The sequence below is a fragment of the Stegodyphus dumicola genome, chromosome 7 (assembly GCF_044657685.1).
Source record: "Stegodyphus dumicola isolate Sdum_Otavi_A_Nest chromosome 7, ASM4465768v1".
Taxonomy (NCBI): Eukaryota; Metazoa; Arthropoda; class Arachnida; order Araneae; family Eresidae; genus Stegodyphus; species Stegodyphus dumicola.
Genome location: NC_140774.1, coordinates 100,784,545 through 100,803,686, shown reverse-complemented (window position 1 = coordinate 100,803,686; position 19,142 = coordinate 100,784,545). Strand labels below are relative to the sequence as shown.

The 19,142-nt window shown below is 31.4% G+C and overlaps 1 protein-coding gene and 1 non-coding gene across 4 annotated transcripts in view; both read left to right on the top strand.

Moving 5' to 3' along the window:
- The window catches only part of LOC118200800 (inverted formin-2-like), a 358,115-nt gene that overhangs the window by 154,408 nt on the left and 184,565 nt on the right, over positions 1–19,142 (top strand). The window contains exons 1-2 of one of the 3 annotated variants that reach the window (XM_085820650.1): positions 3,854–3,973; positions 12,763–13,170. The exons of 1 other annotated variant lie outside the window; for it this stretch is intronic. In XM_085820650.1, the coding sequence (XP_085676776.1) occupies positions 3,883–3,973; positions 12,763–13,170 (499 nt within the window). In that variant the 5' untranslated portion in view covers positions 3,854–3,882. Of the gene's footprint in view, positions 1–3,853; positions 3,974–12,762; positions 13,171–19,142 lie in introns of those variants that run through there. One more of the 3 variants, XM_085820651.1, reaches the window with a different exon arrangement.
- Positions 12,239–12,312, top strand: TRNAI-GAU (transfer RNA isoleucine (anticodon GAU)). Its single transcript has one exon. It is a non-coding gene; the product is annotated as a tRNA-Ile (tRNA).

The following is a 19,142-nucleotide window of genomic DNA, read 5'->3' as shown; positions in this document are numbered from 1 at the left end:
AAAAAAAATTGTAACCAACCGAGTGTAGCGCTTAAAAATTAAATCGGAAATTCTTAATAAAATATATGTCTGAACATTCGAAGTTACTGAAAAGTTAATTAAATATATGTCTGAACATACCAAGTTACTGAAAAGTTACTTAAATAAATATATGTCTGATCATACCAAGTTAACCACCATTCAATGCTTAGTGAACATATCATTCAATGCTTAGTGAAAATTATTACTGTCAAGATACTGAAATTTTATTGCTTCACTCTCTAGATGTAATAATTTTGAAAATATTTCCTTTGAGTCTAATAATATGCGTACGTATGTATTTAAGAGTGATTTATAATGGAAGCAGCTGTAGTTTACGACAATGGTAGCAAAAAATTTTTGAAGGATAGACCTTCGCAAAGAAAGAAATGATAATGCAGATCTAACATTAGTTATATTCTTTCTTGTATCCATATATCATTACTCTTAGACCTTTTTTTACTTACTTTTTTTACTAAATTAAATATTTAACCGAGCTTATGAGTTAAAAGTCGCTGACCCCTACTGAGTTACAACTGCAGCATACAAGAGATCTCCGAGTTGTACTCGTTAAAAATGAATAACCACGCCCTTGACCCATACCGCGATCTTTAACAAAATCCGTATTTAACATGTGGCGTCCTAAAGGGTGCAGTGTGAATGAACTGTGTTCTTTCTTTGGTGTCTGTGAACGTTCATTGCGAATAGAATTTTCTCTCTCTGACGTGAATTTTAATGTAATATGATGCCGCGAAAAATTAGGAATTGCTTTTTGGTACATTTTTAATTACATTTATTAGACATTAAACGTTTTTAATCAAGGCATAGAAAAACTGCGCAAAATGTGGAAACATGATTTCTTCAGATTTGAAGCTTACAGAAATCTGTCTTAAGAAGGCAACGCAAGGTTCTATTTGCTGTTTGTTTTCTGTCGAGGCGGTATTCTTAAAAAAATTATGTTTAAAGCTTTTAGTGATTACATTTAGTTAAGCACATTTACTTCCTGTGTAAAATTCCGGACACGCGTGGGTAATTAGATTTATGTATTTTCTAAAAGAGAAGAAATTCATCTTCTAATATGATGAGCAAGATATTGAGGGCCTATGAAACAACAGTTAAAAGCTAATTCAGAAGTCGAACAACAAAAATCAGCGTATTTATTCGGCGTGTTATTGTGTCTTAATTAACAGTTAAAAGCTCAGATGTTCTTAAGCATACCATGGGGTTTCACACTGAGAAAATTATTTCATATTGTAATTGGGTATTGTTAAATAAATATTAGTATTGAATAAAAAATATGCCATCTTTCTCTAACGATACTTGTCATTTATGTAAACTTTTGTGTTGAGTTATATAGAACCTAGTTGAAGGAAATACTGACATAGTGAACTATTTTATCACAGCCACTTTCTTAAGACGATCATCTCTAAATGTAACCTCTAACAACATTATTTGCCTAAGAGGACCGAAACATGTAGATACATGGATGGTCGTCTTAGAGTTTATTGTATTTAAAACTTCATTACATATAAAACTTCATTACATAAACTGAAGCACAAGCCATTGTTTATGTGCTTTCTTTCGAGCGTTATGTTACTACTATGGAAGCTACCGGTTACGATCGGAGCTGGAAATTATGCGAATATGATAACTCAGTAATACTTATGATGACCTTTTTCTTACAATTTCAGGTAGCCCAATCAATAAACCTACCTGTTCGTGAAGATAAGCTTCTTGGTCCAATACTTAACTAGGTCACAAGAAGTAGTATTTTTAGTGAAGAAAGAGGTGCACATTAAGATATATTTTTGGTTTATTAACGGATAAGGCAGTCTGCCTCATCTTAGTGCAAGATGTTTCTAAGCAGAAATAGAGAAAATCTCCAGTTAAGCTTAGGATTTTAACCCGCCTGATCCAGGTAGAATCCTTGAAAAATTTAAGATCTGTTCATCTTCATCACCGCACTTTCTATGAAAGGACACTTTCCTCCCAGAACAGAAGCGAGGAGTCCCAGAACAGAAGCGAACAGTCAAGTCATCTAATTTCCTTTAAATTTTCATGCGAATCAAAGGATCTAAATTATACCCACTGCTTATCTCGGATATTTCAGCCGAGTGGATAACTGAAACCTGTCCGCTAAAAAAGATGATTATGAATATAACTGTCAAAGCCCAAATCTTCACAAGAATTGATTTTCAACGCTGTGGACAATATTAGTTGTTCAAGAGCTGACAGTTTCATTGACGCAAATTTGTTCACTGCCATAGATCAGCCTATGGCAGTGAACATGAGGCTAGCAAACTAAACAAACCTTTCTGAAAACCGATCCTATTTCAACAGTTGTGAGGTTAAAAATGTCCATCATTTAATAACTTTGTCGTTATTTTGAAAGATTTAGAAAGTCTAATGAATCAAAGATTTACATGCTTCAAATTTACCGATAGCACAATTCGAGATAATTTGGGTCTTTTGTGAAGATAGTAATCTTAGAAAGGGGCTGTCTTTAATGTCCGTGTTTATTTATGTCCTCAGGAATACTAGTCATTGTCAGAGCTCATGTCTTTTAAGCAGGTGGCAAAACTGTATATACATTCATATATGCTACAGAAATGCTGTTATATATTCAGAATTTCCCTGAACATTAGAAGTTTATTGGATAGGCAAATTATTGAGCAAATTTTAGAACTTGCGATGATAATTAAATTATGCTTAGAAAATTAATTTTTCACTTATTTAACGTTTTTTAAATATTAATTTAAAAGAATAATTCTGCGTAAAAGAATTTATGAATTCCTCTTCTAAGTTTCAGATTTGAAAACGATTAGGGTAGGATAAGGAGCAAGGACGAATTTAGAAATTCATTAGCCTGCTTTTAATAGTAATTAAAATGCACAAAGTTTGACAACAAATTAGTAAACAGGTGACTTTTATTGTTATAGTTTTAGCTATCTTAGAATACCACTAAAATACACTTTATATACTATTCAGAAACCGCAAGAAAACCTTTTGCAAAATGTCAGTCAGTTTCCTTTTTGTTTAAATAAAGGTTAGCTAAGTCTTTGCTGGATAAATCTCTGATATCGTGTCTCGTTTTGAAATGCCTTTCATCGCTTGTGTATTGAAGTGACAGCTGACAAGGTTACTCAGCCTTGAAATGTTAGAAGGATTAAGAATGGAATAATGATGGACGGGAGTTTCGGAGCATATCATTTACAATCATGGCCATCTCGGTTTTTCGTAGAATTCTACAAAACTGTGGTTTTAAGTAGATTTCGTAAGGATCAACTGTATCAACAATTGCTGTGAGAATAACTCCAGAATTTCATGGCCAGTAGTTGCCAATCCTTTGAATGACTTTTTGGTGAGGAAATATGTTTCTTTCTACAATTCGCACATGTCTATCGTAACTTGGATAATTTAGGCAAACTGTTAAGAAACTGTTATTGATATTTGAGTGACACCCTGATTTTTATTTTGCAACTGATACCATTCATCTGAGAATGCATCTTTAAATAACTAATTCCAGTAAATTAGTTTATTGAAACCTGGTTGAATTATATACTGCTGTAAAAGATGCACGTTGTAAAAATGAAAGACCGGTTATTCATTGTGATGCTTTTGCTCTGAAACATCAAATGCTAAAATAGAATCAAATATTTTATATGACTAAAAACTGTCCCAAAGGCATTAACATATTTATTATACAAGCTTTTTTGGATAATAACTCAGAATTATAAGAAATAGGATATTATCACCGTCTATGAATTAAATAATACAAACCGAAAATTTTAGGATTGAAATGGCATTTAGGTTAATGACGTAAGAAATTTCCATTTCAAGACTATATATGAAAAGATAACATCAATGCTTCTTGATCTTCTTCTGCATAGTTATTTATTGTCAGTGGTGCTATTGATTGTAATAGAATGTTTTGATCAAATGAAAGCTACAATGGGTAAGAAAATTTATTGATTCTTTCAGGTGATATTCTTGTAAGTGATAGCCAATTAAGTATCTCCTTTTATTTTTTAAAATACTAGCACTGTAAGAGTAATGTTTCAAGAGTTGTTTGATCGAACTGGAATCGAAAAGTTAGAGGAAAAAAAAGACATTGAGATATATAATTCTGATTATTCGAAGAAAACTTTTAAATGGCAAATATTATTAAGAATTTGTTAGAATTCAAAATTTTGTAAATTTTTAACAATTGTATTTCTGATAGAGCTTTTAAAATGTAAAATATTTGTAATCATATGCCATTTGCTAACCACAAATCGAATAATATTTTTAAAAACTAAGTAGTTAATGTAGGAGTTAAATTATTAAAAATAAATAGTATTACCATGTGATATACGAGTATCTTCATGTTCCCTTTTTTACGCGAATATTCAAATGTGATTGTGCTTTTATATCGCGAAAGTTCCCCATATAAACATATTGATGTGAATTATTTAAGTTTGAGAAAAGTACGATGTCTTCTTTTACTGCCTGTTGCTGTTATTTTGTTTTTAAGTGTGCTTATAATCTTATTAGTTAGCATTTTAATTCTTTATGCTCATTTTGTAAAAACATTAAAATCCTGAATTATTTATTAGTTAAAACTATTTAATATATATCCTTTCTCTATCAAACAGAAAACTGTTAAGGAAGCTGTAAATTTCGATTTTTCTCATTTTAATTTTTTTAAACTGAATTCTTAATTAAAGAATCATTTATTCATTCAATGGAACTAACTAAATACTGTGCACAATTATAATTAGCTCTAATTTAAATTCAGTTGTCACACTGTTTCATTATTTGTTTTACCGCATCAATGAATTGTAAAATATCACGAAGGATTATTACGCAACTTTAAATATAGAAAGTTCTTTCATGCTCTTAAACGAACTTTAAAGTGCTTTTTGTACCATTGTTTGGGAAATTAGTTTTTATTTTGATGAATTTAGCCTTTTCAATAGTATTAACGGGAACCTTTCAATCACTGGAATACTAATGTCCCAAAGAAAAAATTTTTCTTCAAGGAGACTTTTTAAGAAGAAGAAGGGAAAGACACGCGCGCACACACACACACACACACAAAAAAAAAAAAAAAAAAAAAAAAAAAAAACCAAGTTGGTTTACTGCGTAACAACTGACAAGGAAAGTCGCTAAAGAAAAAATTGGCCCTTCTGATTGAAAGTGCAATAAAACTTTATAATAAACCTCGTACATTGAAGCAAACTATTAGTTAAGTTTTTTAATACCAGTTAACTATTTCTAAATTATATTGTGTACTTCTGTTTATATGCAAATTAAATTCTCATTAGGGACAAATAAACTTGCAATCATAAACATTTTGTTCTTGCAGAAGTGCCCTGTGGCAATACAATATAAATTGCATTTCATTTCCTTAAGAAAGAAAAAGAAGTTGACATTCACGTTGCCAGACATTTACATTTGATATGTCTATAAAAAATTAAAATTAATTTGGTAATTAATACGGAGAACACAGCTAATTTGCTTACATTTTTATATCATACGAAAAGTTATAACCTTACCTGGAAGAAATGTTGAAATATTTAAAGATCGCTTTGATTAACTAGAGGCAGATAATTAAAATAACTATCTAAGAATTAAAAAAAAAATTAAAATATAAAACTTGTATACTTATATCCTTAAAGACCATTTGCAACATAAGTCAGTTTCTGATTGAATAGATATCATGATTGAATAGATATCATAGACGACGTTGAAGAGAGCAAACTACAAAGTTGGATCTTGATAAATTTCACGAATATAAATTTTTGGATGGTGTTCCTGTTAGTTTTATTTTATAAATAATACTCAGCTAAAGCGAAATTTTAGCAATGATATCTCTAAATATATTGTAAATGAAAAACAATTATAGTTACTCCATGAATCCTTTTGATGTTTCACTTGCATTATAAATTATAATAAGATATAAATTTCATCAAGCTGAAAAATTTAGTCTAATTCAATGATTTTCGTTTCTTACATACTTTATCTATTAAATCTTACATACTTTCCTTAGTCAGTTTGTTGAACGTATATTAACAGAATTGAATCAATTTATGTCATAAACAGAGAAATTTAAAATTTAAATTTATCTTTAACGAAGAGCACATCTGATTTTTAATACAGCCTTTAACTGTAATCTGAAACTTAAATATTCACGCTGCAGCATTTGTTATTACTTACTGGTAATTTTGTATCATTCCTTGGGAAAATGAAAGGAAAATTTCTATCTGCTACAAACTACTAACATATACAGAAAATCCTGCAACAAGCAGTGTAAAGTAAAAAAAATTCTGGTAATTTATTACTGTTTCTCATTTTTTATTTGAAAACCGATTTTTATATTGGCTTCCAAAAACTTCTGAATATAAAAATAATTTTCCTGATTAAGTGGTGGACAGTACCGCCCTAGTAGACGGCACAGAAATTAGTGGCGGTTAACTAATTGCCTGTTGGAATGGCGATTAAAGCAGAGATGTATCTGGTTATAGTGTACTATGGGGGCGCTTAAAATCATACGATCTGCAAGTTCTGTAGAGAACTTAAGCAATATTATGCTTCGTATTTTCGATTGAGAGGAATAAGAAGTTAACGAGAAACCATCACTTGGAAGCAAGTTTTATTGCTAAGTCATAAAAGGCAACGAATTGTAACTGTGATTGTCTCATAGAGATAAAAAAGTTTACTTATAATAGTTGCAATGCAGTTGCTTTTTCTTATCATCCGCGACTTCTTGATTCATTATCGGCATTGTAATTATACAGGGTCATCGAAAAATAATGTCGGGATTACGAAATACTATTACGTAAAAAATATGGATTAGACGATGAGCGGAGGTAAAACTTACTTTCTTTAACTTAGTTTCAACACAAGAATTATTTAAGTTTAAATTTTGATTATTTACCACAGTTTCGAAAACCTGGCTTTCTTTTTCGATGATTTCCGTATTGTAATGTATTTTAATTAGCATAAGCGATGGCTTTACCAGTATTAATTCTTTTTGTGAACTCACTAATTGCTAAATATTATAAAATAATCAGATACTGAGGAAAATTACAATGGTTTTGATAACATAATCCTATCAGGAATTTTAGGGGTATTTTCCTCTGCCCAGTTTGCCTCGCAACCATGGTAACGACAACTTCGGAAGATGGCTGTGTTCTCTAATTGTTTTACCCCTACTTTACTTCAATTTAACATGAATAGCTTCGAGAAAAGCACACGAATGAAGGCTGATTTAAATTATAGTCTCAGATGAGGTGGGAAAATTAAGTGTTTTGCAGTGATGACGATATACATTACGATTCTAAGTGAGGGAGTGTTAAAACACCGTAATTAATTAGCTCCATTTGTATATTATTCGGAGCATTTACACGTGTTGTTTTCAATGGTAATGAAAAAAAAATAATGTGAAACTGGACTGAAAATAATTAAAATAAAACTTTTCTTCAGATCTTTCTCATAATAATTTATTAGTCCAAAGGGACAATTTGCCCTGAAGGGCCATTAATTTCGTTTTGCCATTTTGCGTTGAAAACTTTAAAAAAGGCTGTATCACTTTTCACCATATATTAATTACCATATATTACCGTTGCCACCATATATTATCGTCCTGTTTTATATTTAAAGAAATTAAATAATGAAGAATCTGCATAAATGTGTGTATGTTTCTCGCCTTGTGATAAAACAACGGTACCTAGAGCCATCAAAATTTGAATAACGTAATCTTCCATAAAATATGCGCATGCGGGAAGCTCTAATTTGAATTTGAAATTTGTTTTATTATATATCGATTTCATATTTTGTAACACTTCAATGAATTTTTGATTAAAAAATCTAATGTGTACATCACATGACTTCCTTGTACGGAATATTAAATTATACGCATTTTTTCTTGCATTTCATTTAAACTTATTGGATTGAATTAAATCTACTTCGTCGACAGCGCATAAACCACAACAGAGTAAATGCACTATTGCATTTCATTTAAACTTATTGGATTGAATTAAATCTACTTCGTCGACAGCGCGTAAACCACGATAGAATAAATGCACTCTTTAAAATTCACTATATTTGTTTACCATAGCGACACTCTGGCTAGGTTCACTTAACAATTTTATATTTCGTTCATATTATAACTCAGAATGCACAAAATTTATATCATTTAAAGAATTATCTAATCGTTGCCCCATGTTCTATTCAAATACTATAATAAAGCTAGAACGATGTATAAAAGAAATTAAGCAAATAAAACAAAAAAGAAACAAATTTTCACAGACGATCGAGTATTTCTCATTCAATTAATTCAGATCTCACTTCGCGACAAGGCAAAAATACATAAGAACTCAAAATATCTGTATTAAAAATTACGAAGTAAATCTTAAACACTTATTTCCTCGAAAAAATTCCGGAAAGGATTAAGCATGATTTAATTCGCAATAATAAATGAAGGCGTTATCTTTGTTGTTGCGAAGCTAAGTTTCTCTAGATTGGCAACAAATCCACTATTCTGCTGTTTTAAAAATGTAAACAAGCAGTGGCCGCCATGAAAAAAATTATTAGGGTTAGTAACTTTAAAATTAAACAACTTTAAAATTGTTGATAATTCTAAAAATAATGCATACAGATTTACTAAAGGCACGAAAACCTTAACCGGAAGATAAGAACAAATAATTCAATCATTTTTAAAGCAACAAATGTACAAACAAACATCTAAGAAAGAGTAAAGAAACTGAGATCACTGAGCCGGGTAACAGAGTGGATATATATATAAATATATTTAAACAAATTTAAATTCTTAACAAATACGTATAAAAGTAAAAAGGTAAAAAAGCAAATTTAAATTCTAAAAAAAGGAAAAAAGCCAAAATAATTTAAAATAATTTTAAAATATGCAAACATGTAAAAGATTTAATTCTCGAACTAATCTACAAATATCATTTAAATTCAGAAGCATAAGCAAATCAAGTGCAAAATCTATCCATGAAAATAAATCTACTAATTTAATAAATTAAAATTAAATTAAACATTTTTTTTAAAAAATGCATTATGTGAATGATCGTAGAGTAGGCAGCAGACAGACTTATCAAGGGGAAGAAGTTGCCTCCAAACCTAACTCTCCAATCATTCAATTCGTGTTTCGTCATTCATGCATTCTTAATTCTTGACTATGCTTGCTTGTTTCTCAAAAGACTTGATTAGTGTTTTCCTTTTTGAACTTTAATTCTTAAATGTTAATACTTAAATGTTGATTTCTGGGGGTGCCACTTTATTGGAATTACTTTTGGTTTTGACTTTTACCCTTGCCTGCATGAATGACGAAACACGAATTGAATGATTGGAGAGTTAGGTTTGGAGGCAACTTCCCCTTGATAAACCTACTCTACTCTACGATCTGCCTACTCTACGATCATTCACATATGCATTTTTTAAAAAAATTGTTTAATTTAATTTTAATTTATTAAATTAGTAGATTTATTTTCATGGATAGATTTTGCACTTGATTTGCTTATGCTTCTGAATTTAAATGATATTGTAGATTAGTTCGAGAATTAAATCTTTTTAATGTTTGCATATTTTTAAATTATGTTAAATTATTTTGGCTTTTTTCCTTTTTTTAGAATTTAAATTTGCTTTTTTACCTTTTTACTTTTATACGTATTTGTTAAGAATTTAAATTTGTTTAAATTTAAATTTCATTCCTTGCAGCAATGGCGCAAAGAATATTTAATTAAATATGTATTTAAATTTAATTTTTTTAATTACTCAATTTATTCTCATATAAATATATTTATATAAATACGTTTGGCGCGGCCGATTGCAACCAAAATACGAGGTGCACATCCACATGTTATAGTAGTCCTATATACAAAATTTCAACGTTCTTGAGGCTACTCGTTTTTGAGTTATGCGAGATACGTACGTACATACGTTCGTGCATACGCCACGAAAAATTCTCTTCAGAATTAAATTTAAAGCAGTTTTATAATTTTTTTGGAAGAAAAGTTGTGTTGTGTATTTAATTATGGCAAAGCACACTAGGGCTAACTGCCTAAGAGGAGGGATGCCTTTCGTGGAGGACTTTCTAAGGGAAACTGGATCGTATACACGTTACACATGGGGAAAACCACGAAAACACCCATGCAGCCAGCCCGTTCGCGGGATTCGAACCTCGGACCGAACTACCAGTGTTCAGCGACTTTACCGCTCGGCCGCTGGTGGGCCTTTTGGAAGAAAAGAGTCTTTAATTCTGTCCTTACGTACAGATGTCACGCAAACACATCGTTAAATTGCATTCGATAGCGTTCAAGTTGGACATTTTCGTTGAAATACGCTGCCTGAAACTTTTCGCGATTACATTACTTCCTTTTTACTTCGTACAAGGAAGTAAAAACTATTCGATTTCAAAGCGAGAAATGGCAAAACTGTACGGAAAAAAAAGCATTTTTATCTCCAGCACGCGAGACTCTGTATCGGAAATTATAAGGATATGCTCATTTTAAAATTAATTTGCAATATTGCTGTTGAATTTTATAGTTTGAGTACGTAGAACATGATATTTAATAAATAAAGGTTACACACAAAACGTTAAAAAATCGCACCCTTGGACATAATTTAAAATCTAAATAAAACCTTTCAGATTTTTTCTTTCATATTGCTGTTAATTTAATTTACGAAAAATAAATTCTATGTAAAATAGTTATGGGGCCGTATGTGGTCTGTGATTCGTTACTCTGAGACTAGTGCTTTACAATATTCGTAATTGTAGTCGGCTTTAAAGCTGTCGTTGACTTCGCGCCTGCGGTTAATAAAACAAGAAAACTTGGAGCTCCTAATGCGTATTACGTTTCAGTTCGTTACGATAGATAATGAATTAACTCTGTACCAGAACGTCAGGGGAATAAAAAAGAAAATAAAAAGTCAAACGGAAGTAGCTTCGTCAATTCGACTTTCGTCAAACGAAACTAGCGAAAAGAACATCCCTTTCACGACTTCACTGTGTTAGTGCTCTTTGTTCCTTGTTACATCTTGATAAAACACCATATTTGGTTGAAGTAGTGTTTTGTAATTGTGGTCCGCAGACCCCTGGGGTTCCAGGGTTTAATAGCGAGAGAATTTTTAAATTAAAAAGGTTATGCAGGCTAATGATTGAGGTTTCGGCAGAACGCGCATCACGTAAAATTAATTCTAAGCTCATAAAAATTTTAAGAATCGTTATTTTAAATATTACCGAAATTTACGTGTTACTTTGACTGCGCAAAGGAAAAGAGCTAACTAAAAATTTAATTCAAATTAAAAGTCTTAAAATAAAAGCAAAATTGCAATTAATTTATTTTTTAACTCTCGTTTTAGTAAATGAATTTAGTGTTTAAGCAAATACTCTGAAAATAATGAATATTTGTGCAGAATATATCGTAACAGTGGTCTCAAAAACTCAAATAGACCGCGGACCGCATGTGCGATTTTTAAGCATCTAAACGAATATATAAACAATACACAAGACGTAATTTTAATTGAATACATTGACATGCATAAACAACAATAATATCGCAAAGGGAAAAAATTCAAATTTATATTTATTTTTCGTTTAACAACATTTGAAATATGGTACCTGCAAGACACATTTGTTGCTTACACTTTGTAATTCCAATATATTGATAGCTAAATACTACATTTTCAGACTGCCATTTATTTAAAATAGCTCTAACCATTTTAAATTAATCATTAAATAACTTATTTTAATTTAAACTTTAATTAAAGCTAAGAATTATAAAAACTTTCTTAGCTTTTCGAAAAAAAGTTTTTAAGTAGGAAAGAACTTTAGAAGAAATAATGACAACGTAGTCACTTTCTCTCATTAAATTTTTCTTCAATTCTTAAATAACAATACTTATGTTTGTATGCAAATAATTACAAACTTCTTTTATTCCTTACAACAGCGTGACGCTTGATGACGTTTTAATTTTGGTGAAATGTATAACCTTGGAGAGAAATTATTATAAATTAATCTTTATCACGGAATGTAGATGCTTATCGATCAATAGGGGTTTTTCTTATTAAATCTTCAACTGTGAAAAAATTCTGTTCACATAGAAATGTATTCCCGATTAATTCGATTATTCTTAGTGTAAAAATTCGAAACTGATTTGTTTTCTGACAAGTACGATAATAATGGCATAAGGTATCTCTCCCGCTTTCCTAGCGTGCCTTCGTGGTGCAGTGGTTCTGCACGCTGGGCCGATATTCCAGAGGTCCGTGGTTCGATTCCCGGCGAAGGCGGTTGCTAATTTTTCATCTTTCCGGCTTTTCCAATTAACCTAATGTCTCTATAATGGAATCTCTATTTTTTAGCTCCATAGATTTTCTGATGCGTTATTCACGGTAGTTTTTAAAGGGAGTGAAAGTAATGTAAATTCGGACATCAGATATTTTAGAAATCTTGTAATCTTTATAACACTTGCAACAAATTTCTAACTGAAATATCTTTGCGAGCCGCACAAAATTGTTTCAGAGGCTGTCAGTTTGAGACACTATATTGTATATATGAATTTAGACATGTTGTTATGGTTGAAGGATGGAACATAAACAGCATCCGTGTCTGTACTAATCTGAACAACATAGCGAGTAAAAATATTTTATCATATGTTATTTTATAGTATCATGAAACAATATTTAAGATAATACTGTATTTTTTAACAAAGAATCTGATTGCATTTTGCGTCTTTGCAGAGAGAATACTGAAATCTTCAACCGCCATTCCAAATGGGGAAGATACCTGCGACGACAAAAATTCGACATCTTCCATCAGCAATCGATGGAATGCTTTTCGCGATGCTTTTCGGAAGTCCAGCACACACCGCAATCCTGGCGAGCTGGTCAGCGAACTTCGAACCCCTTCACCCACTTTATACGCCGAGTTACGGAAGCACTTAAAGGACCCGGACTGGGCTTTGGCTTTCGTAAAAGAGAACGGAGTCGAAACTTTGTTAGACACGCTAAAATCTCTGCAAGGAAGAAACTCAGAAGAAGTGGAACTGAAATTACAGTGCGAACAGTGCTTACAGCTGGTCATGGATTCCAGAGTAGGTCTAGACTTTATTATGGAAAATGCTGATTATACTCAGAAATTAGCTACAGGTAAGTTATTAGAAAAAGACTTGAATATTTTTATGTAAGTTGATATATGAATTAAATATTAATAATGGAATCATATCTTAGTGCTGCGTGCGTACAGTTTCGTAATAGATTGAATGCACACAGAATTGATGATAGCTTAATAAATTTTATTTTACCAAACACTTCATTGTTATGGAACTCCCCCCCCAATTAGTCACGCAACTCTTCAGAGTACCATCAATAATTGCACTTTAAACTACAAAGAACGCTAAACACAATGCAGTGCAGAGCGCATCTAAAGAGCAAAGCTAACTTGGAGATATTTCAGAACTTTGAACTCAGGTTGAACTAACAACTACTGAGAAACTGATTTTATCTCCGGTCTTATATATTTTTCACCCGGCCGATGATATATTTCTAGTACTTTTTGCTTCTTGAAATTACTGGAAGGGGTATGACAACCGAATACAGTTACAGTTACACAGAGCATCAATTGCAGTTATTTATTTACAATATCTATTGCAGTTATACAGGGACTGGACCAAAATGCCGCCAGCTGGTCGCGAAATTTGGCGACTTCTTTTCGAATTCGGTGGCAAAATCTGGTCGCCAAAGCCGTTGCCAGCTCGGCGATAGCCATTTACTCAATATTAATTGGACTTGGCGCTGTATTCTTATTTTTCCGACAGAGTATCATTTCTCAGTTTTTCATGTTACATTGTACAGAATAATACAACAATTTCACATATAATTTCACTCAAATTATCTATCTATTTACAGAATTCTTAATAATATTGAACAACAATATCGATATAAAAGCTATCGAGGAAAGTTTTAACCATTTGCAGTATTATAAGAAAGTATTAAAGTCATCGTTTATTTTTTATTAACTCTACAAGTTATGACAAGTTCAGAACAATTCACTTCCTTTCAGACGGTAAGCTGACTATTTCGCTTCCTGCTATAATCTGTTACTTTAGAATAGGCACTTCAGGGTCATTTTTCCAGACCTGCTTCGTAGCCAACGTAACAATTGCAGCAGATGCTGTAGTCCTCTAATTGTTTTCTTCCCACTTTGTTTCAACGCACGAATGCAGACTGATTTGGAATGTATTCTCAAATGAGTTGTAGAAAATAAGTGTTGTTTTATAATGACAACACGCGTTAAAATGCCAAATGAGAGGGCGACAGATCTGAAGGGCCTTGAAGTGCGTATTTTAAAGAAACGTGCTAAGCATGTATAGAGCCTTAGCTCTCAACAGTTTTTACTTCACGCACCCCTTTCACCACTGCTAAAAATTCATCCCAATTATTTTCAAATAAACTATATAAAAATACATATATACATTTATTCAGATTTAGATTATTTTCTGACCTGTTTTATAAATTAAATAACAAAAAGGTATAGAAAATGTTGGTAAATAATCAAAATATGAGTAAAAATAGTTTTTTTATTTCCATAAACTAGAACTAAATACTTAAAGATCTGACTGCATTCCCCCCTCCTAGGAAGAAATTCTCTTCTGGTTGAGAACCCGTGAGATAAAGGAATAAAAATGAATTGCAGAGTTTTAAGTATTACAAAATTTGTACCATAACAAAAGATAGAAAATAACCCCGAAAAAAACTAGGTTTGTAAATTCATTTTAAATCATTAAAATTTCTTTAGTCATCTAGTCGCTGCAAAGCTGTTGGCGGCACAAAAGCTTTAATATTCACAAATAAAAATGTCTCTGATTTTTAAATTACTTGTTTTTTATAAAGTTACTTTTCATCTTTTTCTCAAATATAGAAATATTTGATTTTAATTTTGGAACTGTTTATTATTGATTTCGGAACATTGAGCTGAATTGACTTTTGCCTTGCAACCCTAAGAAAGTGAATCGACCTTATTGAAATTGTTTCATTCTGTAGCATCATAAGATTTATGATGCAAATGAATGTTATGATATTAAATTATTAAACTATATTGATTGAGCTTTGCAAAGGTAAGCGGGTACAATTTAGCCACAGTTAACCTTCTGATTCAGTTTTTGTTATAAATAAATTCCTCCTTAAATCATAGAAGAAATATTATCTTTACTATAGTGGAAAAGAAAGCACTGGGGAAGATTTGGAACTTAAATCTTATAACTAGAATAAAACATATTATATACAGTGTTTTTTAACATTTAAAACATTGCATGTTGTAATATAAATAAGGAATTTGCTTTGAAAACTACATTATCGTGAACTTCAAGTATAAAAGAAGCTTATTAATCTTTAAATTTTCATAAATATTTAAAACTTAAAGAGAGATTTCGTAAGCAGTTTAGTTCTTTGCTTTTAATTTTTCGCTTGTATTGTCATTTTAATGTTTCGTTTATTCAACAAATTAACACGTACTTATTTTTTTTCCTTCTTGAATTAAATGCCTCATGCATTCAAATAGCAATCATATGCAATAAGCGACAGAAAAAGTAAGTCAGGCTTACGAATTTATCAATAACAATATTACTTTATATATGTATATTATACTAGTCAGCTCCCTTGCAGCATTTTCGGTGTCTTGGGCGATCAGAGCAGTTGCCCTCTATACAACTTAAACTGTAGAGACATTAGGTTATTTTGAAGCAGGAGATACGAAAAATGAGCAATGCTCTCGCCGGGACTCGAACCATGGACCTCTCGAATACGCGTCGAGCGTGCTGACCGTAACACCACAAAGGCGTGCTAAGAAGGCGGGAGAAATACCTTATAAAAACATATTAATATTTCAGTGCACATTGGTTTTAGTATAACTCCTGCTAAGTTGTTTGTGAGCTGAAATATTAGTTGACGCTGCCCAAAAAGCGACGCCCTAGGTGGCTTTTCATCCCACTTATGTTTGAAGTCGACCCTAATGCTAATCGTGTAGAATTTTGACCATAAAATTCTCTTAAAGTGTTGTAATTTTTGTAGAGACATTAGGATTTTTTTTGGTGGGGGGAAGCAGGAGAAGATAAAAAATTAGCTAAGGCACGCTAGGAAATCGGGAGAAATACCTTATATGTTTATGAAAACCTTAATGTTACTGTTTTACATTAGCTTTACAAGAATTGTGGAGAAATTTATAAAACATTGTGTAGTTGGATATTGCTTTCTGTTCAGACAACACAGTTTGTAATCGCACATGTTATGTTTTCTTTAGTCATTTTTAGTAGAAATTTGTTAGTATTTAATATTTTACAAGAATTGTTAATTTGGAATAGTTCACCACTTTTTTTTTATTTAAGGAAGAATATAAAATTTCTAGATACTACTTTATCAAAGTATTAATAAATTTATAAAGAATTTGTCTAAATGGAAAGCAAAAGTTTCTCCTGAATTTTTCAGTTAAAAGTTACATTTCGTCATAACGCTCGACGGTTCAACGCCGTAATAGATAATAACATAAAATTATTATTTATTATGACGTTGTACTGCCTTTGTAACTTATGCAAAACCTTTTTATTGTGGCTTCTTTCCGAAGTATGTATTGGAGGAAAAGATTTTCTGTCAAAAACGCTCATCAGTATTCCTTAAGAACACAGGTCGTTAATCTCATAGGGTCAAAGATGCAATCATTTTACCTTGCATCATCCAAATTTTAGGGCACTGATGTATCATTACTGCGTTATAAAACCACAATTTAAGAGGTGAAACGTTAAAGATGTTTCAATCAAAGATGATTGAGTAGAAAAACGAGTTTACAGGTGTTAAGCTACTGTAAACAAGTTAGAAGATAATATATTTAATAATTAGATTTGCGGATTCTTGGATCTTAGGTTAGGTATCGGTAGGAAAGACTAGGCCTTCCGTTAATTGACTTTTCTTTGTTATGTAATGCAGAACATTATCATATATCTGACAGGTAACCGTATGGTCGTAAATTATTCCGAAATTCATTATGTAAATTTACGCAAGTAAGGTTTCAAAGAGCAAAGAAGTTAGAAGTCCACTGTATGGAAACGGATGGTCGCATTTGTGTTCTCACGAGGTGAATGACAAAATCACAGTGGCATCTTTAGTATAATTGGAAGCGTCTCTTTCCCAGGTTTTATTACGATGCTGTGCGCGTAGAAAAAGCATTTATGGGGCTGTCAAAGATTTGATGCTTGCTTGATATTCGTGAAGAGCTTTGCAGATTAAGATGGTTTTGATATCATTGTATCCCCAAATTATCTATGTAAATCATATAAATTTACTGGATTTGGTATTTTTCTCGTGATTATAGATAACATACACTATTTTCTGTATGTAAGAAAGTCATTGAATCTTTATTTATTTATATAATGAATTTCTTCTTCTTGTCTTCCCCCCCCCTTCTGTTTTTGAGTTTCGGACAAAGTTGCTCAGAAGCTATAATCCAAATGCTAATAAATTTTTCTGTTTTATTTTTCGAGCTGTTTTCTATTGGACTTGTAAAAGAAAGAAAGCCTATTATATAATAAATAGAATAAAAATAATTATATTACTTTGATCTTATAATCCCTACACCGTCAGCCATAAAAAACATAGAGATAAATTAGACATTAAAATGCCTTGTAAAAGAACGTTAAAAAGATATTAAAACCAAGTATTATGATTTAACCCTTTACTATAATTTTCCCTTTCTATAGCCCTCACCGGGATGTAAATTAGATCGCATCTATCTTTTCAATAGTTCGACTTTACGTAAATTTGGAATACTACCTTTTTCTTATTCTTAATTTGTTTGTGATGAGAATTGAAAAATTACATTTTCTCTTATCGTAAAGAAATTTCTAGCTGCTAATTTTCAACAGAGTATGATTTTATGTAATTCTGGAAAACTATCATTTGTATTTAATTTTAAAAAAATTACTTATTTATTTTTTTATTCTGAAAGTCTACTGAGGAATAATACAAGATTTAAAGCTTTGTCTAGGACTGTGGAATATAAGTGCTTTGCATCTATGTCTTAACGTAACTTATACTGTCTGTTACTGGTTTGTAACTTATCAGCCATTGTGAGCAACTGAGAATGTCTTAGCTGCCTGAAAAATAATACTTAACTAAAAAGTCAATTATCAAAAATTTAGAAATTCTAATATTCATGCCAGAAACTAAAAATTATATGCAAAAGAAGACTGCGCAATTTGTAACACTAAATTTAACATTATGCTAATTGTCTCTCTGTATACTAAATGGTCTCCGGATGACAGGAAATGCACCTGGACTAATTAACAGTAGTAACTAAATGCTAATACAATAACCTTGTAGGACGGAATGACACGTTCACTGTTAAGAACAGTTCCCGAGCAATCTCACTGATACACTAATCGTGTGAGGTTAAATGCATATGGCAAAACACCTTTGCGGAAAACTTTATAAGGGAAATTAGCTCGTATTCGAGTATGCATTGAAAAATCACGGAAAACCAAACATGTACCCAGGCCATTTGCCTGTATCCCGGGGGGGGGTAGAGCACTAGTATTCAACGGCTTTAACCTCTCGACCACCCAGGGAAGCGTGGAATCGTCTAAACACTATTTCAGAAAATTTTAAGTTTATTCCATTTTCATTCCTAATAACTGTCTTCGTTATCTTAAAGTGTTATGATCGTAATTATTAATATCTTTCAACAAGTGCAGAATATAACTAAGCGCGAAATTAAAATTTGGTATCTACATTTTGCATATCTTACATGTGCCGCATTCAGTACTTGTAAGGCATACATTTCTAAATGTGCGTTATGCAAATAATTTGCTTTACAGAATTAAGGTAGACGGGTTTGAATTATTGATAACGTTATAATCAGAGATTGTTTTCTGATTGTAGAGAAATATGTAGGAAAAATAGCATAATTGCCGTCATATATTTGTGAATTTTCAAATTAGTAGCCATGTAAATTTAAAAACTCGAAAACATAATCTGTGTATTTCATATTGCTTAAGAAACAATTCCTCTAGCAAACATGAACATCGTCTTAATAGAATGTAATAAAAAAAATTCAAAAGCACGACGCTTCGGGT